Below are 25,237 nucleotides of genomic sequence, written 5' to 3'. Positions count from 1 at the left end.
GGGTACAAGGAATTTTGGGGGGATGATGAAAATATTCCAAACCATGACTCTGATGATGGTAATCTACTGCATAACTTTTTTTTTTGCATAACTTTTTAAACTTATTGATTTGTACAATGAAGTGCTGAATTTTATTTTTCATTTAATATTCCTCTATAAAAGTGGTTAATATTTTTAAAAAGAATAAACTGAATCTGCATTCTTGAGGAGGTTGCATGGGAAGGTCTGCTCACCCACTGAGACGAGGTGGCTGTAGATCTCCAGCATCACATCTCTGTACAGCGTCCTCTGAGCAGAGTCCATCTGATGCCACTCTTCCCGGGTGAATTCCACGGTCACATCCTTGAATGACACTGACGCCTGTAACGACATATTTCTACTCAATCTGAGGGTTCAGAATGTGGATGTGGAAAATATTTTTGAAAACTAACTCTTACTATGTTTTCTGTTTATGTTTTAATTATTATTTTATATTGGTCTCTAGGTGATTTACAATATTCTCTAAGTTTCAAGTGTACAGCAAAGAGATTTATATATATATATGTATATATATATTTCTTTTTCAAATTCCTTTCTCATTTAGGTTATGACAGAATACTGAGCAGAGTTCCTTGTGCTATACAGTAGGTCTTTGTTTATTATCATTTTAAATATAGCAGTGTGTATATGTCAATTCCAAACTCCCAATTTATCCCTCCCTCCCCACCTTTCCATCCATGATGCTGCAAATGGCATTATTTCATTTTTTAATGGCTGAGTAACATTCCATTGCATATATGCCCCACACCTATATAGATTCTTTGATTTATGCTGCTTCCAGGCTGTGGCTACTGTAAATAGCACTGCAGTGAACACTGGGGTGAGTGTATACTTTCAAACCATGGTTTTCTCCTAACATATGTTTAACTGTTGAGTTTAAAACAAAATGCTATAAAAGATGAGCAACTCTGCCTTTGCTCTAGAACAGGGTTTCTTCAATTTGTCACTACTGACACTCTGGACCAGATAAAGCTATTTCTGTAGAAGACTGTCCTGTGTATTCCAGGATGTTTACCAGTATCCCTACTTCTACTAATCAGGTATCAATAGCATCAATTAAAAATATCTTCCAATACTTGCAAATGTCTCCTAGGAAGAAAAATCTCTCCTCATTAGGAACTACCACTCTATATGAATAGTGGACAATATCTTCAGCAACAAAACAAACTACCCAGTTTTAGGGATGATCTATCCTAAGGCAAAGCAACAGAGATAAAGAATGGGAATTAATCCTTAGAGGAAAAAAATCTGGTCACTATGTTTTTTTGTATAGCTATACAAAGAAATACTCTGCAACCAACTGATAGATGCTGATGCCATACACAGAGACTGGAAAAATAAATAAGAATCAGAGGTTGGGTCACAGAGAGTAGATGTTCAATTGTACTCAAAAAACCTGCAGAATTTACAAATGGAATTATTTCATCATTGGCTGCATGATCCTGGAATGGAGAAGGGAGGTCTAAAATGAAAAAAAGGATTTAGGAGACATTAGTCCTTAAGATGGTAATTGAAGTCATTAGAGAAAAAGGGCTGGTTCAGAAAGGATATAGAAATTTTAGGAAAGAAAACAACCAAGGAATAAATTCAAGAGAATAGCAAAATTTAAAAGTAAGGTATAAAGATAAGCCAGGAAGGCTGAGAAATAAATTCTCAGTGGTGAAAAGAGAAAACAAAAATATTAAAGAGTACTGAAAACTAAAAGTAGAGAGAATTACAACCAAAAATTGTTTCTCTAGTCTTAAGGGAATAGACTAAACACATATACTTATATCTCCTGTCTCCAAAAACACATTCAGGTACAATACAAAGCTTTTAAAGTAATAAAAATATGACAAAAGAGGAATGCAGAAAAACATCGCAGCACAAGGCCTGAATTTTGAAAAAATTCTGGAAGATAGAGGGTAAGGTAATACTAGATAAAAAAAATTACAACACTATTGCCCACAGTCTAATGTAAATGTAGAAGTGGGCAAAAGGAGCAGTGCCCTAGTGAGAGCCCAGACAGATGTCTAAGCTTGAACTAGAGAAAGTGGATAGCAGGAGGAACGATAAACAGAATCACTTTCCTATTTGAATACAGATAACATCATTTAATGAGTGAGAAAAGGCTGGATACAAATGTCATTTGGATAAACAGATGGCCATCTGGAAAAGAGAGGTCTATATATCGCACCACAGAACAGGGAAAATTAAAATATATTCAAGATTTAAATGTAAAAAAATAAACCACATTCTAAAAGACTACACAGAACAATTCTTTTATATCATTATAGTGGGTAAGGCCCAACAATGACTAAAAATCAACAAAGCATAAAAGAAAAAAAATGCTAAATTCAACAATATAAAGATCAAATATCTTCAAAAGACCCTGAATAGACAAAGTAATTTTGAATAAGAAAATAGAACTAGGGGGATGGGGAGAGGGGATCAGGCTACCTGACTAGAGATCATACTACAAAGCTATAGTCATCAAAACAGTATGGTACTACCCCAAAAAAAGACAACTCAAAACTTATGGGATGCAATAAAAGAAGTGTTAAGATGAAAGTTTACAGAAATACAAGTCAACCTCAAGAAACAAGAAACATCAAATAAACAATCTAACCTTAGAATATAAAGAAACTAGAAAAAGAACAAAAAATCTGATGAAGTTAGTAGAAGGAAAGAAATCATAGAGATCAGAGCAGAAATAAATGAAAAAATAAGAAAGAAGAGCAAAGTTCAATAAAACTAAAAGCTGGTTCTTTGAGACAATAAACCAAATTGACAATTAGCCAGACCCATCAAAGAAGCACAGAGAAGACTCAAATCAATGCAATTAGAAATGAAAAAGAAGAAGCTACAACAGACAATGCAGAAATACAAAGGATCATAAGAGACTACTACTATGAGCAACTATATGCCAAAAAAAATGGACGACCTGGAACAAACGGACACATTCTTACAAAAGCATAACCTTCCAAGACTGAATCAGGAAGAAACAGAAAATATGAACAGACCAATCACAAGCACTGAAGTCAAAACCATGATCAAAAATCTTTCAACAAACAAAAGCCCAGTGCCACATGGCTTCACAGGCAAATTCTATCAAACATTTAGAGAATAGTTAACACCTATCCTACTCAAACTTTTCCAAAAAGTTGCAGAAGGAAGAATACTCCTAAACTTATTCTATGAGGCCACTATCACCCTGATACCAAAACGAGACAAAGATACCACAAAAAAAGAAAATCACAGGCCAATATCACTGATGAATATAGATGCAAAAATCCTCAAAAAAATTACAGCAAACAGAATCCAACAACACATTAAAAGGATCCTACACCATGATCAACTGGGGTTTATCCCAGGGCTGCAAGGATTCTTGAATACACATAAGTCAATAAATGTGATACACCATATTAACAAATTGAGAAATAAAACCATATGATCATCTCAATAGATGCAGAGAAAGCTTTTGACAAAATTCAACACCCATTTATGATAAAGATTCTCCAGAAAACTGGAATAGAAAGAACCTACCTGAATATAAAGAAGGCCACATACAACAAACCCACACCAAAAAACATTCTCAATGGGGAAAAATTAAAAGCATTTCCTCTAAGATCAGGAACATGACATGGGCGCCCACTCCTGCCACTGATAGCTTACAGTGAATGATGTCAGATTTGTGATCTCTGAAGAAGATTTAGCTTTGAGACCAAGGACCAGGCTTGATCACTCAAAAGAGTTTTTGTGTAGCAGTTTTATTAAAGTAGGAAAAGGGACAGAGAAAGCTTCTGACATAGACATCAGAAGGGGGATGCAGAATGCTCCCCTTGCTAGTGTTAGCAAGCGAGTTACATACTTTTTAAATTAGTTATTCAGTCAGTTCAGTTCAGTCTCTCAGTCGTGTCTGACTCTCTGCGACCCCATGAATTGCAGCACGCCAGGCCTCCCTGTCCATCACCAACTCCCGGAGTTTACTCAAACTCATGTCCATCGAGTCAGTGATGCCATCCAGCCATTTCATCCTCTGTCATCCCCTTCTCCTCCTGCCCCCAATCCCTCCCAGCATCAGGGTCTTTTCCAATGAGTCAGTTCTTCGCATGAGGTGGCCAAAGTATTGGAGTTTCAGCTTCAGCATCAGTCCTTCCAATGAACACCCAAGACTGATCTCCTTTAGGATGGACTGGTTGGATCTCCTTGCAGTCCAAGGGACTCTCAAGGGTCTTCTCCAACACTGTAGTTCAAAAGCATCAATTTTTCGGCGCTCAGCTTTCTTCACAGTCCAACTCTCACATCCATACATGACCACTAGAAAAACCATAGCCTGGACTAGATGGATCTTTGTTGGCAAAGTAATGTCTTTGCTTTTTAATATGCTATGTAGGTTGGTCATAACTTTCCTTCCAAGGAGCAAGTGTCTTTTAATTTCATGGCTGCAGTCACCATCTGCAGTGATTTTGGAGCCCAAAAAAATAAAGTCTGACACTGTTTCCACTGTACCCCCATCTATTTCCCATGAAGTAATGAGACCAGATGCCATGATCTTAGTTTTCTGAATGTTGAGCTTTAAACCAACTTTTTCACTCTCCTCTTTCATTTTCATCAGGAAGCTTTTTAGTTCATCTTCACTTTCTGCCATAAGGGTGGTGTCATCTGCATATAATTAGTTATTACAATACATCAAAAGAATGTCTCAAGGTTGTAAAGATCTTACTAGACCCACTCCCACAATTTACATTTTAAGATAACAGGATTAGCCAGAAGGTTTTCAGGAAGGAGAAACTGTCCTCAAGCGGGATACATTATTGTTATACAATCCTTCAGTTCAGTTCAGTTCAGTTACTCAGTCCTGTCCCATGAACCACAGCACGCCAGGCCTCTCTATCCATCACCAACTCCTGGAGTTTGCTCAAACTCATGTCCATTGAGTCGGTGATGCCATCCAACCATCTCATCCTCTGTCATCCCCTTCTCCTCCTGCCCTCAATCTTTCCCAGCATCAGGGCCTTTTCAAATGAGTCAGCTCTTCACATCAGGTGGTCAAAGTACTGGCGTTTCAGCTTCAACATCAGCCCTTAGTACAGAGTTTAAACTGAGTTGTTTGTTATGTAATCATCAGACTAAGGAATGTAGAGGAAAAAAAAGATGTCCTTTCCTCCTCCTTGAGAATTCCAGACCCCTATCTCTGCTTTGAGAGCCCAAGACCCCTTTCTCCTCCTCAGGGACCCCAGACTTCTTATCAACCTGCCTAGGAATTGACTCTCTCATCGCTATTATTCAATATAGATTTGGAAGTCCTAGCCATGGCAATCAGAAAGGAAAAAGAAATAAAAGGAATCCAGACTGAAAAACAAGAAGCAAAGCTTTCACTATCTGCAGATGACATGATACTAAACATAGAATACCCTAAAGATGCCACCAGAAAATTGCTAGAGCTAATCAATGCATTCAGTAATGTTGTAGGACCAGAACGATACAGAGAAATCCCCTGTATCCTATACTAACAATAAAAAATAAAAAACGGAAATCAGAAAGTAAACAATCCCCTTCATCCCTGAAACAACAAGAATAAAATATCTAGGAATAAACCTACCTAAAGAGATAAAAGACATGTATGCAAAAAACTATAAGATATTGATGAAAGAGATCAAACAGATGGAGAAATATACCACGTTCTTAGGTTAGGAGAATCAATATTGTGAAAATTTAAGAATACTACCCAAAGTCATCTACATATTCAATGCAATTCCTATCCAATTACCAATGGAATTTTCCCAGAACTAGAACAAAAAATTTTACACATTGTTTGTAAACCCAAAAGACCCCAAATAGGCAAAGCAATTGTGAGAAAGAAAAATGGAGATAGATAAATCAATCTTACCGACTTCAAACTATATTACAAAGCTACAAAGACAAAGACTATATTATACTAAGTCTATATATATACAAAGACTATATTACAAAGCTATTACAAAGACAATATGGTACTGGCACAAAAAACAAAAATACAGCTAAACAGAATAGACAGAAATCCCAGAAATAAACCCGTGTACCCATGAGTACCTTATTTTTTTAAAAGGAGGCAGGAATATACAATGGAGAAAAGATAGCCTGTTAGCTGGAAAAACTGGACAGCTACATGTAAGCGAATGAAATTAGAACACTTCCTAACAATGAACTCAAGTTGAATTAAAGACTTAAAGGTGAGGCCAGAAAATATATAGCTCTTAGAGGAAAACACAGACAGTACACTCCTTAACATAAATCACAACAAGATCCTCTTTGACCCCCTCCTAGAGGAAGGGAAATAAAAACAAAAATAAACAAATAGAACTTTATTAAACTTAAAAGTTTTTGCACAGCAAAGGAAACTGTAAAGATGCAAAGACAACCCTCAGAATGGGAGACAATAATTACAAACAAAGTAACTGACAATTAATCTACAAAATACATAAACAGCTCAATATAAGAAAAACAAAGCCCAATAAAAAAAAGTGAGAAGACCTAAACAGACATTTCTCCAAAGAAGACATACAGATGGACAATAAACACGTGAAAAGATGCTTAAAGTCACTCATTACCAGAGAAATGCAAATCAAAACTACAATGAGGTATCACCTCACACCAATTAGAATTGTCATCAAAAAATCTACCAACAATAAACAGTGGAGAGGATGTGGAGAAAGGGAACCCTCCTGTACTACTGATGAGAATGTAAATTGGTACAGCCACTGCGGAGAACATCATGAAGATTCCTTAACCAACTAGGAATAAACTCACTATATGACTTAGCAACCCCATTACTGAGCATATAGCATGAAAACATGACAATTCAAAAAGACACACACCCCAATGTTCATACAACAGTATTTACAATAGCCAGGGCATGGCCGAGTACAAGGATGTGCACCCTTCTCCTCCAGTGAGAACATCAAAATCACAACTAGCAGCTGAACAACCACCAACAGAAGGATGTTGGAACCCACCAAAAAAAAGATAACCCACGTCCAAGGACAAAGGAGAAGTCGCAACGAGATGGCAGGAGGGGCACGATCATGTTAAAACCAAACCCTATACCTGCCAGAGACTCATGGAGGGCATAAATAAAATCTTGTGCACACCAGGACCCAGGGGAAAGGAGCAATGACCTCCACAAGAGACTGAGCCAGACCTGCCTGTGAGTGTCTCAGGGTCTCCTGAAGAGGTGTGGGTCAGCAGCGGCCTGCTGTGGGGACAGGAGCACTAGCAGCAGCAGTCTTGGGAGGTGCAATTTGTTGACATTAGCCCTAGCATAGAGCCTGGAGCCCTACCATAGAGCCACCAGGTGGGTGATGCACAAACTGGAGAACAACTATAACAAAAAAGTTCTCAATGTGATTCGAAGGTTCTAGGCCCCTCATCAGACTTCCCAATCTGGGGATCTGACAAAGGGACCAGGAATCCCCAGATTTGAAGGTCAGTGCAATTTGACTACAGAACAATTTCCAGAGGACTAGGGAAACAGAGACTCTTGGAAGGCATCAGGACTCAGGGGAAAGGAGCAGTGACCCAACAAGAGACTGAGCCAGACTTGCCTGTGAGTGTGCGGGAGTCTCCTGCAGAGGTGGAGGTTGACAGTGGCCTGCCGCAGGGTCAAGGGCACTGGCAGCAGCAGTCCTGCTAGGTGCGGTGTGTCGGCATAAGTCCTCTTGGAGGAGGTCAACATTAGCACTACATAGAGAATGCAGACTCCAGGATGGGTCCATCTCAGGCCAAACTACAGGGAGGGCACTCAATCCCACCCATGAACAGAAAATTGGATTAAAGATTTACTGAGCAGGGTCCTGCCCACCAGAGCAAGACCCAGTTATCCTCACAGCCATTCCCTCCCATCAGGAAGCTTGCACAGGCCTCTTATCCTCATCCGTCAGAGGGTAGACACAAGAAGCAGGAACTGCAATCCCATGGCCTCCAGAATGAAAACCACAATCACAGAAAGCTAACCAAAATGATAACATCAATTACAGCCTTGCAATTCAATGTAACTCAATGAAACTATGAGCTGTGCCATTCAGGGCCACCCAAGACAGATGGGTCATGGTAGAGGGTTCTGACAAAATGAGGTCCACTGGAGAAAGGAATGTCAAACTACTTCATTTTTCTTGGTTTGAGAACACCATGAACACTATGAAATGGCAAAAAGACATGAAACTGGAAGATAAGCCCCCCAGGTTGGTAGATGTCCAATATACTCCTAGAGAAGAGTGAAGAAATAGCTCCAGAAAGAATGAAGAGGCTGAGCCAAAGTGGAAACAATGCTCAGTTGTGGATGTATCTGGTGGTGAAAGTAAAGTGCAATGCTATCAAGAACAGTATTGCATAGGAACCTGAATGTTAGGTCCATGAATCAAGGTAAAGTGGATGTGGTCAAACAGGAGATGGCAAGAGTGAACATCAACATTTTAGGAAGGGAATGGGCGAATTTAATTCAGATGACAATTAAATCTACTATTGTGGACAATAATCCCTTAGAAGGAATGGAGTAGCACTCATAGTCAACAAGAGTCTGAAATGCAGTACTTGGGTGCAATCCCAAAGATGACAGAATGATCTAGGTTCAATTCCAAGGCAAACCATTCAACATCACAGTAATACAAGTCTATGCCCCAGAAAATAATGCCAAAGAAGTTGAAGCCAAACAGTTCTATATGAAGACCTACAAGATATTTTAGAACTAACACCAAAAAAAGATGTCCTTTTCATCATAGGGGATTGGAATGCAGAAGTAGGAAGTCAAGAAACACCTGGAGTAACAGGCAAGTTTGGCCTTGGAGTACAGAATGAAGCAGGGCAAAGACTAACAAGAGTTTTGCCAAGATAACACACTGATAAAAGCAAACACCCTCTTCCAACAACACAAGAGACGGCTCTACATATGGACATCAATGGATGGTCAATACCTAAATCAGATTAATTATATTTCTTGCAGACAAAGATGGAGCTCTACACAGTCAAGAAAAACAAGACTGGAAGTTGACTATGCCTCAGATCATGAGCTCATTATTGCAAAATTCAGACTTAAATTTAGGGGAGTAGTGAAACCACTAGGCCATTCAGGTATGAACTAAATGAAATCCCTTGATTATACAGTGGAAGTGACAAATAGATTCAAGGGATTAGATCTGATGGACAAAGTGCCTGACAAACTACGGATGGAGGTTCATAACACTGCATAGGAAGTGGTGACCAAAACCATCCCAAAGAAAAGAAATGCAAGAAGGCAAATGGCTGTCTGAGGAGGCCTTACAAATAGCTGAGAAAAGAAGAAAAGCAAAAAGTAAAGGAGAAAGGGAAAGATAGACCCAAGTGAATGCAAAGTTTCAAAAAATAGCAAGGAGAGATAAGAAAGCCTTCTTAAGTGAACAATGCAAAGAAAGAGAGGGAAACAATAAAATGGGAAAGACTAGAGATCTCTTCAACAAAATTAGAGATACCAAGGGAACATTTCATGCAAAGATGGGCACAATAAGGGACAGAAAAAAGTATCGAACAGAAGCAGAAGAGATTAAGAAGAGATATCAAGAACAAAGAAGAACTATACAAAAAAGGTCTTAATGATCCAGATAACCATGAAGGTGTCGTCACAAACCTAAAGCCAGACTAGGTTTAGAGTTGAAGTCAAGTGGACCTTAGGAAGCATTACTACAAAAAAAACTAGTGGCGATGATATTATTCCAGCTGAGATATTTAAAATCCTAAAAGATGATGCAGTTAAAGTGCCACACTCAATATGCCATCAAATTTGGAAAAGTCAGCAGTGGCCACAGGACTAGAAAAGGTCAGTATTCATTCCAATCCCAAAGAAGAGCTATGCCAAAGAATGTTCAAACTACTTGAATGAGTCAAACAATTGCACTCATCTCACATGCTACCAAGGTCATGCTCAACATCCTTCAAGCTAGGCTTCAACAATATGTGAACTGAGAACTCCCAGATGTACAAGCTAGATTTAGAAAAGGCAGAGGAACCAGAGATCAAATTGTCAACATCCACTGGATCAGAGAAAAAGCAAGAGAATTCCAGGAAAACATCTACTTCTGCTTCATTGACTATGCTACAGCCTTTGACTGTGTGGATCACAACAAACTGTGGAAATTTCTTAAAGAGAGATGGGAATACCAGACCACCTTATCTGTCTCCTGAGAAACCTGTATGCAGGTCAAGAAGCAACAGGTAGAACTGGCCATGGAACAATGGACTGATTCAAAACTGGGAAAGGAGTATGTCAAGGCTGCATACTGTCACCCTGCTTATTTAAGTTTTACGCAGAGTACATCATGTAAAATGCCAGGCTGGATGAATCACAAGCTGGAATCAAGATGGCTGGGAGAAATATCAACAACCTCAGATATGAAGGTGATACCACTCTAATGACAGAAAGCAAAGATGTACTAAAGAGCCACTTGATGAAAGTGAAATAGGACATTGAAAAAACTGGCTTAAACTTAACATTAAAAAAACTAAGATCATGGCATCTGGTCCCATCACTTTATGGCAAATAGATGGGGGGAAAAATGGAAATAGTGATGGACTTTATTTTCTTGGACTCCAATATCACTGCAGACGGTTGACAGCAGCCATGAAATTAAAAGATGCTTACTTCTTGGAAAAAAAGCTATGACAAACTTAGTGTATTAAAAAGCAGAGACATCAATTTGCCAACAAATGTCTGTATAGCCAAAGCTATGGTTTTTTCCAGTAGTCAGGTTTGGATGTGAGAGTTGGACCATAAAGAACACTGAGCATCAAAGAACTGATGCTTTCAAACTGTGGTGCTGGAGAAGACTCTTAAGAGTCCCTTTGACAGTAAGGAGATCAAACCAGTCAACCCTAAAGGAAATCAACCCTGAATATTTACTGGAAGGACTGATGCTGAAGCTGAGGTTCCAATAATTTGGCCACCTGATGCAAAGAGCCAACACACTGGAAAAGACTGTGATGCTGGGAAAGACTGCAGAAAGGTGGAGAAGGGGGCAAAAGAGGATGAGATTGTTGGATGACATCACTGACTCAATGGACATGAGTTTGAGCAAAACTCCAGGAGATAGTAAAGCACAGAGGAGGCTGGCATGCTGCAGTCCATGGGCTCACAAACAGTCAGACACAACTTAGTGACTGAACAACGACACCAACAGGACATGGAAGCAACCTAGATATCCATCACCAGATGAATCAAGAAAGATGATGTGATATATATACAAAGGAACATTAGTCAGCATAAAGAGGAACAAATTTTATACAGTTGTAGTGAGGTGAATGAACCTAGAGCCTGTTATACAGAATGAAATACATCTGAAACATAAAAACAAAGAATGAATCTATATGGTTTCTAGAAAAATAGTACAGTTCTACTACACAGAAGTAGAGAAGAGACTTGTGGACACAGTGGGGGAAGGAGAGAGAAGGTCAAAATGAGGAAGTAATACTGACATCTGTACACTATGAGGTGTAAAATATGTAGCTAATGTGAAACTTCTATTTAACACAGGAAGCCCAGCCTGGCACCCTGTGACAAACTAGAGGTGTGAGATGGGAGTGAGGAGGGAGGCTCGAGAGGAAGAGGACATATATACACACACATATGTATATAATTATAGCTGATTCATGTTGTTGTACAGCAGAAATCAACACTACATTGTAAACCAAGTTGCTGTTGTGCTGTTCAGTTGCTGAGTTGTGTCCAACTCTTTGCAACCTCATGGACTGTAGAACGTCAGACTCCTCTGTCCTCCACCATCTCCCAGAGTTTGCTCAAATTCACGTCCATTGAGGCGGGGATGCTGTCTCATCTCCAACCATCTCATCCTCTGATGCCTCCTTCTCCTTTTCCCTTCAGTCGTTCCGAGCATCAGCGTCTCTTCCAACGAGTTGGCTCTTCACATCGGGTGGCCAAATTATTGGAGCTTCAGCAACAGTACTTCCAATGAATATTCTGAGTTGATTTCCTTTAACACTGACTAATTTGATCTCCTTGCACTCCAAGGGACTCTGAAGAGTCTTCTCCAGCACCACAATCCTAAAATCAATTCTTCAGTGCTCAGCCTTCTTATACAGCCCAACTCTCACATTCGTACATGACTGGTGGAAAAACCATAGCTTTGAGTATAAAGGCCTTTTTCAGCAAATTGATGTTTCTGTTTTTTAATACTCTGTCTAGGTTTGTCATAGGTTTCTTTCCAAGGAGCAAGCGTCTTTTAATTTCATGGCTGCAGTCACCATCTGCACTGATTTTGGAGCCCACGAAAAGAAAATCTGTCACTGCTTCCCCTGTTTCCCCTTCCATTTGCCATGAAGTGATGGGACTGGATGCTGTGATCTTAGTTTTTTGAATGTTGAGTTTCAAGCCAGCTTTTTCACCCTCCACTTTCACCCTCATCATGAGTGTCTTTAGTTCCTCTTCACATTCTGCCGTTAGAGTGGGATCATCTGCATATCTGAGGTTGTTGATATTTCTCCTGGCAATGTTGATTTCAGCGTGGGATTCATCCAGCCTGGAGTTCTTAATGGCTTGGATAACCACAATGGTGCGGTCACTAACCTAGAGCCGGACATCCTGGACTATGAAGTCAAGTGGGCCTTTGGAAGCATTACTACGAACAAAGCTAGTGGAGGTGACAGAATTCCAGCTGAGCTATTTCAAATCCTAAAAAATGATGCTGTTAAAGTACTGCACCTAGTATATCAGCAAATTTGGAAATCTCAGCAGTGGCCACAGGACTGGAAAAGGTGTTGTCACTCCAATCCCAAAGAAGACCAGTGCCAAAGAATGCTCAAACTAACATACAGCTGCACTCATTTCATATGGTAACAAGGTCATGTTCAAAATCCTTCAAGCTAGGCTTCAGCAAGATGTGATGCTAAATCCAGCCTGTACATCTGTATTTTCCCGGTTCACGTATTGCTGAAGCCTAGCTTGGAGAATAACTGCTTTACAATATTGTGTTGGCTTCTGCCATACAACAACATGAAAGCAGCTATATGTATACAAATGTCCTCGCCCTCTTGAACCTCCCCTCCACGCCCCCACCCCCTCCAACCTCTTTAGGTTATCACAGACTACCGCACTGAGCTCCCAGTGTTATATAGCAACTCCCATTAGCTTTCTATTTTACATATGGTGACGTATATGTTTCAAAGCTATTCTCTTTGATTAGTCCCTTCCTCCCGTTCCCTCACTGTGTCCAAAATCTGTTCTCTAAGTCTACATTTCAATTCCTGCCTCGCAAATAGGTTCATTAGTACCAGTTTTCTAGATTTCATATATATGTGTTAAGGTATATTTTTTACTTTCTCACTTATTTCACTCTGTATATCAGGCTCCAGGTCCATCCACCTCACAAGAACTCACTTAAATGTGTTCCTTTTTACGGTTGACTAATATCCCATTGTATACATGTATCACAATTTCTTTACGCATTCATTTGTCAATGGACATCTAGGCTGCTTCAGTGTCCTAGCTATTGTAAATAGTGCTGTAATGAACACCGGGATGGGCAGAAGACCTAAGCAGACATTTCTCCAAAGAAGACATACAGATGGCCAACAACACCATGAAAAGATGCTCAAGATGGCTCATTACTAGAGAAATGAAAATCAAAACTAAAATGAGTATCACTTCACACCAGTCAGAATGGCCATCATCGAAAAATCCCCAAACAATAAATGCAGGAGAGGGTGTGGAGAAAAAGTAACCCTCTTGCACTGCTGGTGGGAATGCAAACTGCTACAGCCACGATGGAGAACAGTATGGAGATTCCCTAAAAAAACTAGGAATAAAATTACCATATATCTAGCAATCCCACTACTGGGCACATATTCTGAGAAAATCATGACTGAAAAGACCTTTATTGTGTGGTTCTGAATAATCTTCTTTCTTAATCTCTTCTACTTCTCTTAGGTCCTTACCGTCCTTTATCATGCCCATTCTTGCATGAAATGTTCCTTTGATATCTCCAATTTTCTTTAGAGACCTCTAGTCCTCCCCATTTTATAGTTTTCCTCTATTTCTTTGCATTGTTCACTTAAGAAGACCTTCTTATCTCTCCTTGCTATTCTCTGGAACTCTAAATTCAACTGGGTATATCTTTCCCTTTTTCCCTTGCCTTTTGCTTCTCTTTCCTCGGCTATTTGTAAAGCCTCCTCAAATACCACCTTGTCTTCTTATATTTCTTTTTCTTTGGGATAGTTTTGGTCACTGTAACACTGTACAATTTTATGAACCTCTGTCCACAGTTCTTCAAGTAGTCTGTCTACCAAATCTAATCCCCTGAATCTATTCATCACCTCCATCATAAGGGATTTGATTTAGGTCATACCTGAATGGCCTAGTGGTTTTTCTCTAATTCCTTCAGTTTGAGCCTGAACTTTGAAATAAGCTGAAGATCTGAGCCACAGTCAGCTCCAGGTCTTATTTTAACTGCCTTCACAGAGCTTCTCCATCTTTTGCTGCAAAGGACATAATCAATCTGAAACTGGTACTGACCATCTGGTGATGCCCATGTATAGAGTTATCTCTTGCTCTTCCCCAGTAGCATACCCCAGTAGGACACCTTCTGACCTGGGAGGCTCATTTTTCTTTTTGCCCTTTCGTACTTTCCATGGCTTCTCCAGGCAAGAATACTGGTGTGTGTTGCCATTTCCTTCCCCAGTAGAACACATTTTGTCAGAATTTGTTAATATGACCCATCCGTCTTGGGTGGCCACCCATAGCTTCACTGAGGTATGCAAGTCCCTTCTCCATGATAAGGCTGTGATCTATGATGGGATTATTAAAACAGTTATCCTCTGATTTAAAAATATGTTAAAAAAATAAATAGGAAAAAATCCAATATGGTATTGACACAAAAACAGACATACAGATTAATGAAACAGAATAGAAAACCCAGAAGTAAAGCCAATCACTTATGGTCAATTAATCTACAACAAAGGAGGCAAGATTATACAAGGGGGAAAAGAGAGTCTCTTCTTCAACCAGTGGTACTGGGAAAACTGAACAGCTACATGTAAAATAATGAACTAATGCTATATAGAAAAATAAATGGATTAAAGTCCTAATGTAAGGCTGGTTAATATAAAAATCCTAGAGGAAAATACAGGCAGAACACTCTTTGACATAAGTCGCAGCAACATTTTTCTGGATCTATCTCCTGCAATAATTTAAATAAAAACAAAACTAAACAAATGGGACCTAAATTGAATGGAACAGCTTCTGCACAGCAAAGGAAACCATAAACAAAATGGAAGACAACCTACAGATGGGGAGAAAATATCTGCAAATGATGCTACCAACAAAGGATTACTCCCTAAAATATACAAACAGCTCATATAACTCAGTAACAAAAGAAATCAAGTAACCCAATCAAAAAATGGGCAGAAGACTTAAATGGATATTTCTCCAAAGAAGACAAAAGATGGCTAACAGGCATATGAAAAGATGCTCAGTACCACTAATTATTAGATAAATGCAAATCACAAGTACAATGAGGTATCACCTCACACCAGTCAGAATGGCCATCATCAAAACATTTACAGTAACAAATGCTGGAGAGTGTATGGAGAAAAGAAAACCCTCCTACACAGTTAGTGGGAATGTAAATTGGTGCAGTCACTATGGAGAACATTATGGAAGGTCCTTAAAATAACTAAGAATAGAGTTACCATATGATTCAGCAATCCAACTCCTAAGTATATATCTGGAGAAAACCATACTTTGAAAATACATGCACCCCAATACTTACCACAGCACTGTTTATAATAACCATTCAATATCACAGTAATCTGAGTTTATGCCCCGACCAGTAACGCTGAAGAAGATGAAGTTGAACAGTTTTATGAAGACCTACAAGACATTTTAGAACTAACACCCCAAAAAGATGTCCTTTTCATTATAGGGGACTGGAATGCAAAAGTAGGAAGTCAAGAAACACCTGGAGTAACAGGCATATTTGGCCTTGGAATACAGAATGAAGCAGGGCAAAGTTTAATAGAGTTTTGCCAAAAGAACACACTGGTTATAGCAAACACCCTCTTCCAACTTCACAACAGACAACTCTACACATGGACATCACCAGATGGCCAACACCAAAATCAGATTGATTATATTCTTTGCAGCCAAAGATGGAGAAGCTCTATACAGTCAGCAAAAACAAGACTGGGAGCTGACTGTGGCTCAGATCCTGAACTCCTTATTGCAAGATTTAGACTTAAATTGAAGAAAGTGGGGAAAACCACTAGACCATTCAGGTATGACCTAAATCAAATCCCTTATGATTATACAGTGGAAGTGAGAAATAGATTTAAGGGACTAGATCTGGTAGACAGAGTGCCTGATGAACTATGGACGGAGGTTCATGACATTGTACAGGAGACAGGAATCAAGACCATCCCCAAGAAAAAGAAATGCAAAAAAGCAAAATGGCTGTCTGAGGAGGCCTTACAAATAGTTGTGAAAAGAAGAGAAGAGAAAAGCAAAGGAGAAAAGGAAAGATATACCCATTTGAATGCAGAGTTCCAAAGAATAGCAAGGAGAGATAAGAAAGCCTTCCCCAGTGATCAATGCAAAGAAATAGAGGAAAACAATAGAATGGGAAAGACTAGACATCTCTTCACGAAAATTAGAGATACCAAGGGAACATTTCATGCAAAGATGGGCTCAATAAAGGACAGGAATGGTATGGACCTAACAGAAGCAGAAGATATTAAGAAGAGGTGGCAAGACAGAAGAACTGTACAAAAAAGATCTTCATGACCCAGATAATCACGATGGTGTAATCACTCACCTAGAGCCAGACATCCTGGAATGTGAAGTCAAGTGGGCCTAGGAAGCATCACTACAAACAAAGCTAGTGGAGGTGATAGAATTCCAGTTGAGCTCTTTCAAATCCTAAAAGATGATGTTGTGAAAGTGCTGCACTCAACATATCACCAAATTTGGAAAACTCAGCAGTGGTCACAGGACTGGAAAAGGTCAGTTTTCATTCCAATCCCAAAGAAAGGCAATGTCAAAGAATGCTCAAACTACCACACAATTGCACCCATCTCACACACTAGCAAAGTAATGTTCAAAATTCTCCAAGCCAGGCTTCAGTAATATGTGAATCATGAACTTCCAGATGTTCAAGCTGGTTTTAGAAAAGGCAGAGGAACCAGGGATCAAATTGCCAACATCCGCTGGATCATCGAAAAAGCAAGAGAGATCCAGAAAAACATCTATTTCTGCTTTATTGACTATGCCAAAGCCTTTCGACTGTGTGGATCACAATAAAGTGTGGAAAATTCTGAAAGAGATGGGAATACCAGACCACCTGACCTGCCTCTTGAGAAACCTGTATGCAGGTCAGGAAGCAACAGTTAGAACTGGACATGGAACAACAGACTGGTTCCAAATAGGAAAAGGAGTCTGTCAAGGCTGTATATTGTCACCCTGATTATTTAACTTATGTGCCGAGTACATCATGAGAAATACTGGGCTGGAGGAAGCCAAAGCTGGAATAAGATTGCCAGGAGAAATATCAATAACCTCAGATATGCAGATGACACCACCCTTATGGCAGAAAGTGAAGAAGAACTAAAGAGCCTCTTGATGAAAGTGAAAAAGGAGAGTGAAAAAGTTGGCTTAAAAGTCAACATTCCGAAAACTAAGATCATGGCATCCCGTCCTGTCATTCATGGCAAATAGATGGGGAAACAGTGGAAACAGTGGCTGTCTTTACTTTTTTCAGCTCCAAAATCACTGCAGATGGTGACTGCAGCCATGAAATTAAAAGACGCTTACCCCTTGGAAGGAAAGTTATGACTAATCTAGGCAGCATATTAAAAAGCAGAGACATTACTTTGTCAACAGAGGTCCATCTAGTCAAGGCTATGGTTTTTCTAGTAGTCATGTATGGATATGAGAGTTGGACTATAAAGAAAGTTGAGTGCAGAGGAATTGATGCTTTTGAACTGTGGTGTTGGAGAAGACTCTTGAGAGTCCCTTGGTTTGCGAGGAGATCCAACCAGTCCATCCTAAAGGAGATCAGCCCTGGGTGTTCATTGGAAGGACTGATGTTGAAGCTGAAACTCCAATACTTTGGACACCTGATGCGAAGGGCAGACTCATTTGAAAAGACCCTGATGCTGGGAAACATTGAGGGCAGGAGGAGAAGGGGACGACAGAGGATGAGATGGTTGGATGGCATCACTGACTCAACGGACATGAGTTTAGGTAGGCTCCGGGAGTTGGTGATGGACAGGGAGGCCTGGTGTACTGTGGTTCGTGGGATCACAAAGTGTCAGACATGACTGAGCGACTGAACTGAACCGATTTATAATAGCTAAGACATGGAAACAACCTAAATGTTCTTCCACAATAAAATGGATAAAGAAGATATACATATACACAAAAGCAGACATACATACATACATACAATGGAATACAGTTCAGCCACAAAAAAGGAAATTATGCCATTTGCAAAAACATGGATGAATCCAGAGATTATCATATTAAGTGAAGTAAGTCCTAAAGAGAAAAGGATAAATACAGGATATCATTTATATGTAAAATCTAAAAAGATACCAAAACTTATCTGCAAAAGAGAAATAAACTTAAAGACATAGAAAACAACTTATGGGTACCAAACAGAAAAAGCGTGGAGGGATAAAATAGGAGTTTGGGATTAACATATGGACATCACTATATATAAAATAGAGAACCAACAAGAACCGACTGTATAGCACAGGAAACTATACTCATTATCTTGTATTAACCTTTAATGGGAAAGAATCTCAAAAAGAATATATACACTGTATATATATACATGTATGTGTGTGTGTTTGTGTACAAATATGTGTGTGTGTATTTGTATAACTGAATCATTTTGCTATATACCTGAAACTAACACAACATTGTAAATCAACTATACTTCAATAAATATTTTTCAAATGCCAAAACAATTCACCACAGTTAAAAACAAAAATAAAAATAAAAAGCATGGGCAGAGAAAAAATACAAAAAACTAGGAAAATTGTGCAATTTATACTGCCAAAAAATGGCTATAAAGACATGCTAGATATGGTAATTAAAAATTAGCACATCAATGGGAAAATGGATAAGAAAAAAGTTGAATAAAAAAAGAAATATATATTAATTACAAACAAAAAAGATGTTCCACTTCACTGATGAGAAGAGGAAAGCTTGTAAAACTAAATTTTAGTTATCATTTTTTAATTACATTTGTAAAAATGCAAAAAGTTTGATGACATACTCTATTTGTAAAGTTGTGGAGAAGAAACACACACTCTTAAACTGTTGGCTCTTACCTAAGGTACCTCCAGAATCCGACTACTTCTTGTAAATAACTCTCTTACGATCATCATCCCTTGCTAGGATTTTACAGAAATAGCTTCCTATATTGTTCCTGCTTTCACTACTACACCACTAGAGTCTTATGTTCAAAACACAGACTTCTTTTAAACTGTAAAAACTGTAAGTCAGAACTATGATTTTGACTCAATAGAATAAAAATGAAAACCTTGGGACTTCCCTGGAGACTCAGTGGTTAAGATTTCACCTTTCAATGCAGGGGGTATGGGTTCCATCTCTGGTCAGGGAGCAAAGACCCCACATGCCTCACGGCCAAAAAGCCAAAACACAAAACAGAAGCAATACTATAAGAAATTTAATAAAGACTTGAAAAAAGTGGTCCACATCAACAACAACAAAAACTTAAAAAAAACAACGAAAACCCTCTGAAACCCCCAGTGAGAGAGATAATGTGCTCATGAATTGGAAGACTCATTTTAAGCAAGATGCCAATTCTCCTCAAATTGAGCTATATTACAGATTCTATAGAGTCAGTGCAGTCAAAATCAAAATCTCAGCAGGTTTTCCTGAGATCAACAAGCTGATTTTCAAAACTTTCTACAGAGAAGCAAAGAACTTTGAATCTCCAAAACACTCTTTAAAAAAGTTGGAAGACACATGTTATTTGATTTCAAGAGTTACTGTAAAGAGACACTCATCAAGAAAATGTGGTATTAGCAAAAGGATTTAAGATCATCAGAAATGAACAGAGTCCACAAAGATATAAAAAATAGACTTGTGGTTGCCAAGTGGGAGCGGAGGCACGGGAGGGAAGGACTGGGAGTTTGGGAGTAGCAGATGCAAACTACTATGCATATGATGGATAAACAACAAGGTCTTACTATGTAGGACAGGGAACTATATTCTATATCCTGTGATAAACTATAATGGAACAGAATATAAAAAAGAATGTACTGAATATATATACACACACACATATATATATTCAACTTATTCAATTTGTTATGCAACAGAAATTAACATTGTAAATCAACTATACTTCAATAAAAATATTTAGAAAATAAAAAAAGAAGTAAACAGAATCCAGAAACAGATCCATACATAGGATGCTAGTTGATTTCCCTCAGAAGTGCTAATGCAATTCAATGGAGAAAGCATATTCTTGTCAACGAATGGTGCTGACAGGTACGTACCCAAAGGTAAAAATCACAAACAAGGCAAGTGTATGCTCTTCTACTCACTATTTAGATTCCACTGCTAGCACAGAATACTAAGACCCTCAGACACAGAAATTCTTAGCTTTAGATTAGGCCTAATAGAACATACTGTGTCCTATCCTGAATGGCAACAATTATACTGAAATAAAATTTTAAAGCTGATCAAAAAGGAAATTACTGATATGAGAAACAAATACTTTGAAATCCTAAGAGAATACTATAAACAAGCTCATAAAAATACATTTAAATAAAAATGAACAATTTTCCATGAAAATGTAATGATGAAAGAAAAAAATACAAATCCAGCATAGACTTATGACCAATAAATACTAAAAATCTTCATGCAAAAAGTCTTCATAAGGCCATAATTCATAGGTGAGCTTCACAAAACCTACACGTAACACAGTTTTCTCATCTAAAACATTATTGAAGGGGCAGGAAAATGTCCCATTTCCTTTCATGAGACTATGACCATGCCATGATACCATAATTGGACACAGAAACAAAAGGGTATGTGTAATACAAAAATAAAAATCCTAAATACAGTACTAGCAAAAAGTCCTAGGAAAACATGTAAGAAGTAACTTACTAAACTTATTAGCAATTAAGGTCTACACAGGGATTTTAGCATGCTGCTGCTGCTGCTGCTGCTAAGTCGCTTCAGTCGTGTCCGACTCTGTGCGACCCCATAGACGGCAGCCCACCAGGCTTCCCCATCCCTGGGATTCTCCAGGCAAGAACACTGGAGTGGGTTGCCATTTCCTTCTCCAATGCATGAATGGGAAAAGTGAAAGTGAAGTCGATCAGTCATGTCCGACTCTTAGTGACCCCATGGACTGCAGCCCACCAGGCTCCTCCACCCATGGGGTTGTCCAGGCAAGAGTACTGGAGTGGGTTGCCATTGCCTTCTGCATTTAGTACACTAGAAAATCTATTATACTGTTTACAGTATTTATAAAGGAAATAAGCTATAGTTTTGCTCCAATAGATAAACAAAATGTGTGTGTGTGTGTATGTGTGCGTTAGTTATTCAGTCATGTCCAACTCTTTGCAATCCCATGGACTATAGCCTGCCAGGATACTCTGTCCGTGGAATTCTCCAGGGAACAATACTGGAGTGGGTAGCCATTCCCTTCTCCAGGGGATCTTCTCAACCCAGGGATCAAACCTGGGTCTCCTGCATTTCAGGCAGGTTCTTTAATCCACATAATTTAATACACATTCATGACTAATGTAAAATCTTAACAAACTGGTTCCTGGAAGTAACCTACTTACCCTGACAAAGGTTACCTATCAAAGGCTGACAGCAAACATCACAGTGAATAGTAAGACAGTGTATATATTATCCCTCAAGATTGACTTGATCTATTTTTCCTTTTCCATTAATACATGGATGCTTCTTAGACGTATAAATCCAGTACAATGCAGAATGGGGAAAGAATAAAGAGCTCACCTGAATTATGTTCATTTTCTGCTTTCGGGAGAGTAGAGAATTGTGGTTCAGCTGAGAGGACAGAAAGAAGATGGATGTCATGAGATTTAACCTATCATGTAGCTCCCAGATTCACCCCCCCAAATCTCAGCACCCCAATTGGGGATCATCTTCCTTATTTTCCTCATCTTCCTCTGGGCCTTGAAAAGGCATGAGAGGGATCATGTCCAGGTGGCATCACCTCTCTTTGTGTGACTCTGAGATGAACGTGAGGATTACATCTGTGGTTTTTTACTAAGTGAATGTAAACTTTTCTCAACTGTTTAAAAATACTGCATTTGTCCTTATAACATAAATAAATAAAAACAACAGATTAGTTGAATTAAATACACCAAAGAATAAGACACTATTCTTTCATGAAAACTAACTTAGCAGAAAAATACTCAGTATATATCATTTATCTATTTTTCTTACTAGTAATATTATTATTTACCCACTGGTATAAAGAATCCACAAAAAGCCTAGATAGGATGCTATAAGGCAAGAAATTTTAGTTGTTTTAGCTGTGATGTATTTGTTAAAAGGCCTTTTTGATAAGATGCTTTTGGTGACAAACCTATGACAGCATCAAGTGCACTCTTCTCCTCCTAATTCTGTCACAAACTGAGTTTCCCTGGACAAATTACTGAACCTTTCAGGTTCGTCTTTAAAGTTTTCAAGACAGTTAAAATAGCTGACCTTGGAAAGCCCTTCACATATCATCATTCTGGGATGCTGTGAGGTCAGGATGTCACAAGTGTCACATGTGATGGACACGTATGACAGCAGCACAGCACCTGTAATAAGTGGGGGCCGTTTAAGGGGAGCAGAGACAGCATTTCCTCCCTCTGCTGGTTATTACCCCCAGCCCTTGCCCTCACAAGCTCTCCAACAAAATGTCTCTTCCTGAGTAGCCTGCCCCTGGACCACCTTAGCTCACTTTGCTCTTCTCAGCAATGGCCCAAACTCCCCACTGTCAAGAGTCTGGTGGCTTCTGGAGGTGGCATCATCACGAAGACTGGCTCATTCTGAGCAGGGGGATTAAGAACAGCTTCTGATCTTGCAAATTTAGGATCTACTCCTTTCTAGGCCCGGTCTGTCTCTGCGGTGAGATTCTGGAGTGAGGTCTACAGTCTTATGCATGCTCTCTTCCAGGTAAGACTCCCTTTTATAGAGACTCCCTGCTTCCAACCTCACAAGGATCGCTTTATTTCAAGGTAAGTGGGATGTGGATCTAAGAAACAAATTCATTTTAGGAGCAAACGCCTAATTCTTGGAATTCATTATTATATTACATGTAAAAGAGAGACATCCTGACAATGCAGAAGGGGCCAGGGAACTCTGTCTGCCCCAAGTGACATGAAAAGACACTAGAATTCCCAGAACACATCTGACACATGGTAGGATTCCATCTACATTCACGTTCCTTATATTCTGGAAACTGGGGGCAGGCCACTTTGCTAAGGGCTGTGAAGGCTACAATGGCGGTTTTAGGCTGGTGTGATATTTAGATAAAGCCTGAGGCTGTAAGTAAAGCACACCTGCCATTGAATCTGAATTCCCTTACCCCTAACTTATGACCTGAGCACATCGTTCCACCATCCTGAGCCTCCCATTTTTGTTAAACTGGTTGTGAGCTTACATAAAGCCGTCCAATGAAAAAGAATAAAGTGTCTTCCAACTATAATAGCACTGTAACTTACTCAGTGCTCATTATCTGGCACTTGTCTAAATACTTTGCAAGGGATGACTTAGGTCTAAGTTTCAAAGCAACACCATGAAACAGTCATCATTAGTCATTTTCATATGAGAAACTGGATTCTTATCCAGGTTCCTTCTGTAACCCTGCTTACAGGTGACAGACCTGGCATTTACCCAGGCCCTTCTGGCTCCAGAGCTAGGGTTCTCATTGCAGACCCATGGCCATCATCAGCGGTATAAATTCACTTTCTCTCCTGTCGCCGACATGGGTTTTTTCCCCTGTCAGGCTGCAGGCGGGGCCAAGTCCAAGGTCCCACACAACCAGGCCTAGATTGAACACGTGCTGTTAACCGGACCAACCCGACCTGCACCCTGGGATCCCGAGGGCCCGGGTCACCCCTTACTGGCCTTCCCCAGGCTGAGGGCCCGCTCCGGCATGTACACCAGCGTTGGTGGGAGTGCGTTTCAAAGATTTTCCGCTCTCATCCCTAGGCACAAAGGCACCCCCTCCCAGCTGACCCCCCGCCCCCTCGCACTCTCACCCCAGGTGCGCACCCTTCACTTTCCGAGCAGAACCCACGTTACGACACCGCTCCCCTAGAGTTCAGAGAAGACGAGTGAGGAGGCGGGGCTACGGCTGCACACGCGCGGAAGAAGCCCAGAATGCTCTTCCCAGAGTGCCGCGCGGTGAAACAGACGGAATCAAGACTACATTTCCCATAGACCTCCGCGACCACAGTTGTGGTCTCTCTGGAGGCTTTTATGCATTTCAGAAAGCACTAGAGCAGTGTCTTTAAAGTAACCTGTCCAGAATCTCAAGGATCTTGAAGAGAACAGGTTAAATTTTAACTTAACTGCCAAATGCAACGGGTGGTCCTCTATTGGCTCCCGACTGAAATAGCAGTTTTTTCATAAATCATTTGGAGACTGTTTGGGAAACTTGAATATGTGTTCAGTTCAGTCGCTCAGTTGTGTCCTGACTCTTTGCGACCCCCATGGACTGCAGCACTCCAGGCTTCCCTGCCCATCACCAACTCCAGGAGCTTGCTCAAACTCATGTCCCTTGAGTCAGTGATACATCCAACCATCTCATCCTCTGTCTTCCCTTTCTCCTCCTGCCTTCAATCTTTCCCAGCATCAGGGTCTTTTCAAATGAGTCAGTTCTCTGCATCAGGTGGCCCAAGTATTGGAGTTTCAGCTTCAACATCATTCCTTCCAATTGAATACTCAGGACTGATTTCCTTTATGATTGACTGGTTTTATCTCCTTGCAGTCCAAGGGACTCTCAAGAGTCTTCTTCAAAATCTCAGTTCAAAATCATCAGTTCTTTGGTGCTCAGCTTTTTTATAGTCCAACTCACATCCATACATGACTACTGGAAAAACCATAGCTTTGAATATACTGACTTTTTTCGGTAAAGTAATGTCTCTGCTTTTTAATATGCTCTCTAGGTTGGTCATAGCTTTTCTTCCAAGG

General features: G+C 39.7%; 1 protein-coding gene across 5 annotated transcripts in view; it reads right to left on the bottom strand.

The window, feature by feature from the left end:
* Nucleotides 1-24,398, bottom strand: part of ZNF782 (zinc finger protein 782) — a 73,598-nt gene extending 49,200 nt beyond the window's left edge. The window contains exons 1-4 of one of the 5 annotated variants that reach the window (XM_043927446.1): nt 24,317-24,391; nt 22,760-22,857; nt 22,043-22,093; nt 234-360 (exon numbers count right to left, since the gene is read on the bottom strand). In XM_043927446.1, coding sequence (XP_043783381.1) covers nt 234-360; nt 22,043-22,093; nt 22,760-22,786 — 205 coding nt within the window. In that variant the 5' untranslated portion in view covers nt 22,787-22,857; nt 24,317-24,391. Of the gene's footprint in view, nt 1-233; nt 361-22,042; nt 22,094-22,759; nt 22,858-24,169; nt 24,272-24,303 lie in introns of those variants that run through there. The other 4 variants (XM_043927445.1, XM_043927448.1, XM_043927447.1 and 1 more) reach the window with 4 other exon arrangements.
* Nucleotides 24,399-25,237: the final 839 nt, after the last annotated feature.

The sequence above is a fragment of the Cervus elaphus genome, chromosome 16 (genome assembly GCF_910594005.1).
Source record: "Cervus elaphus chromosome 16, mCerEla1.1, whole genome shotgun sequence".
Lineage (NCBI taxonomy): Eukaryota > Metazoa > Chordata > Mammalia > Artiodactyla > Cervidae > Cervus > Cervus elaphus.
Note: the sequence above shows the minus strand (reverse complement) of the source record. Positions and strands in the feature narration are given on the sequence as shown.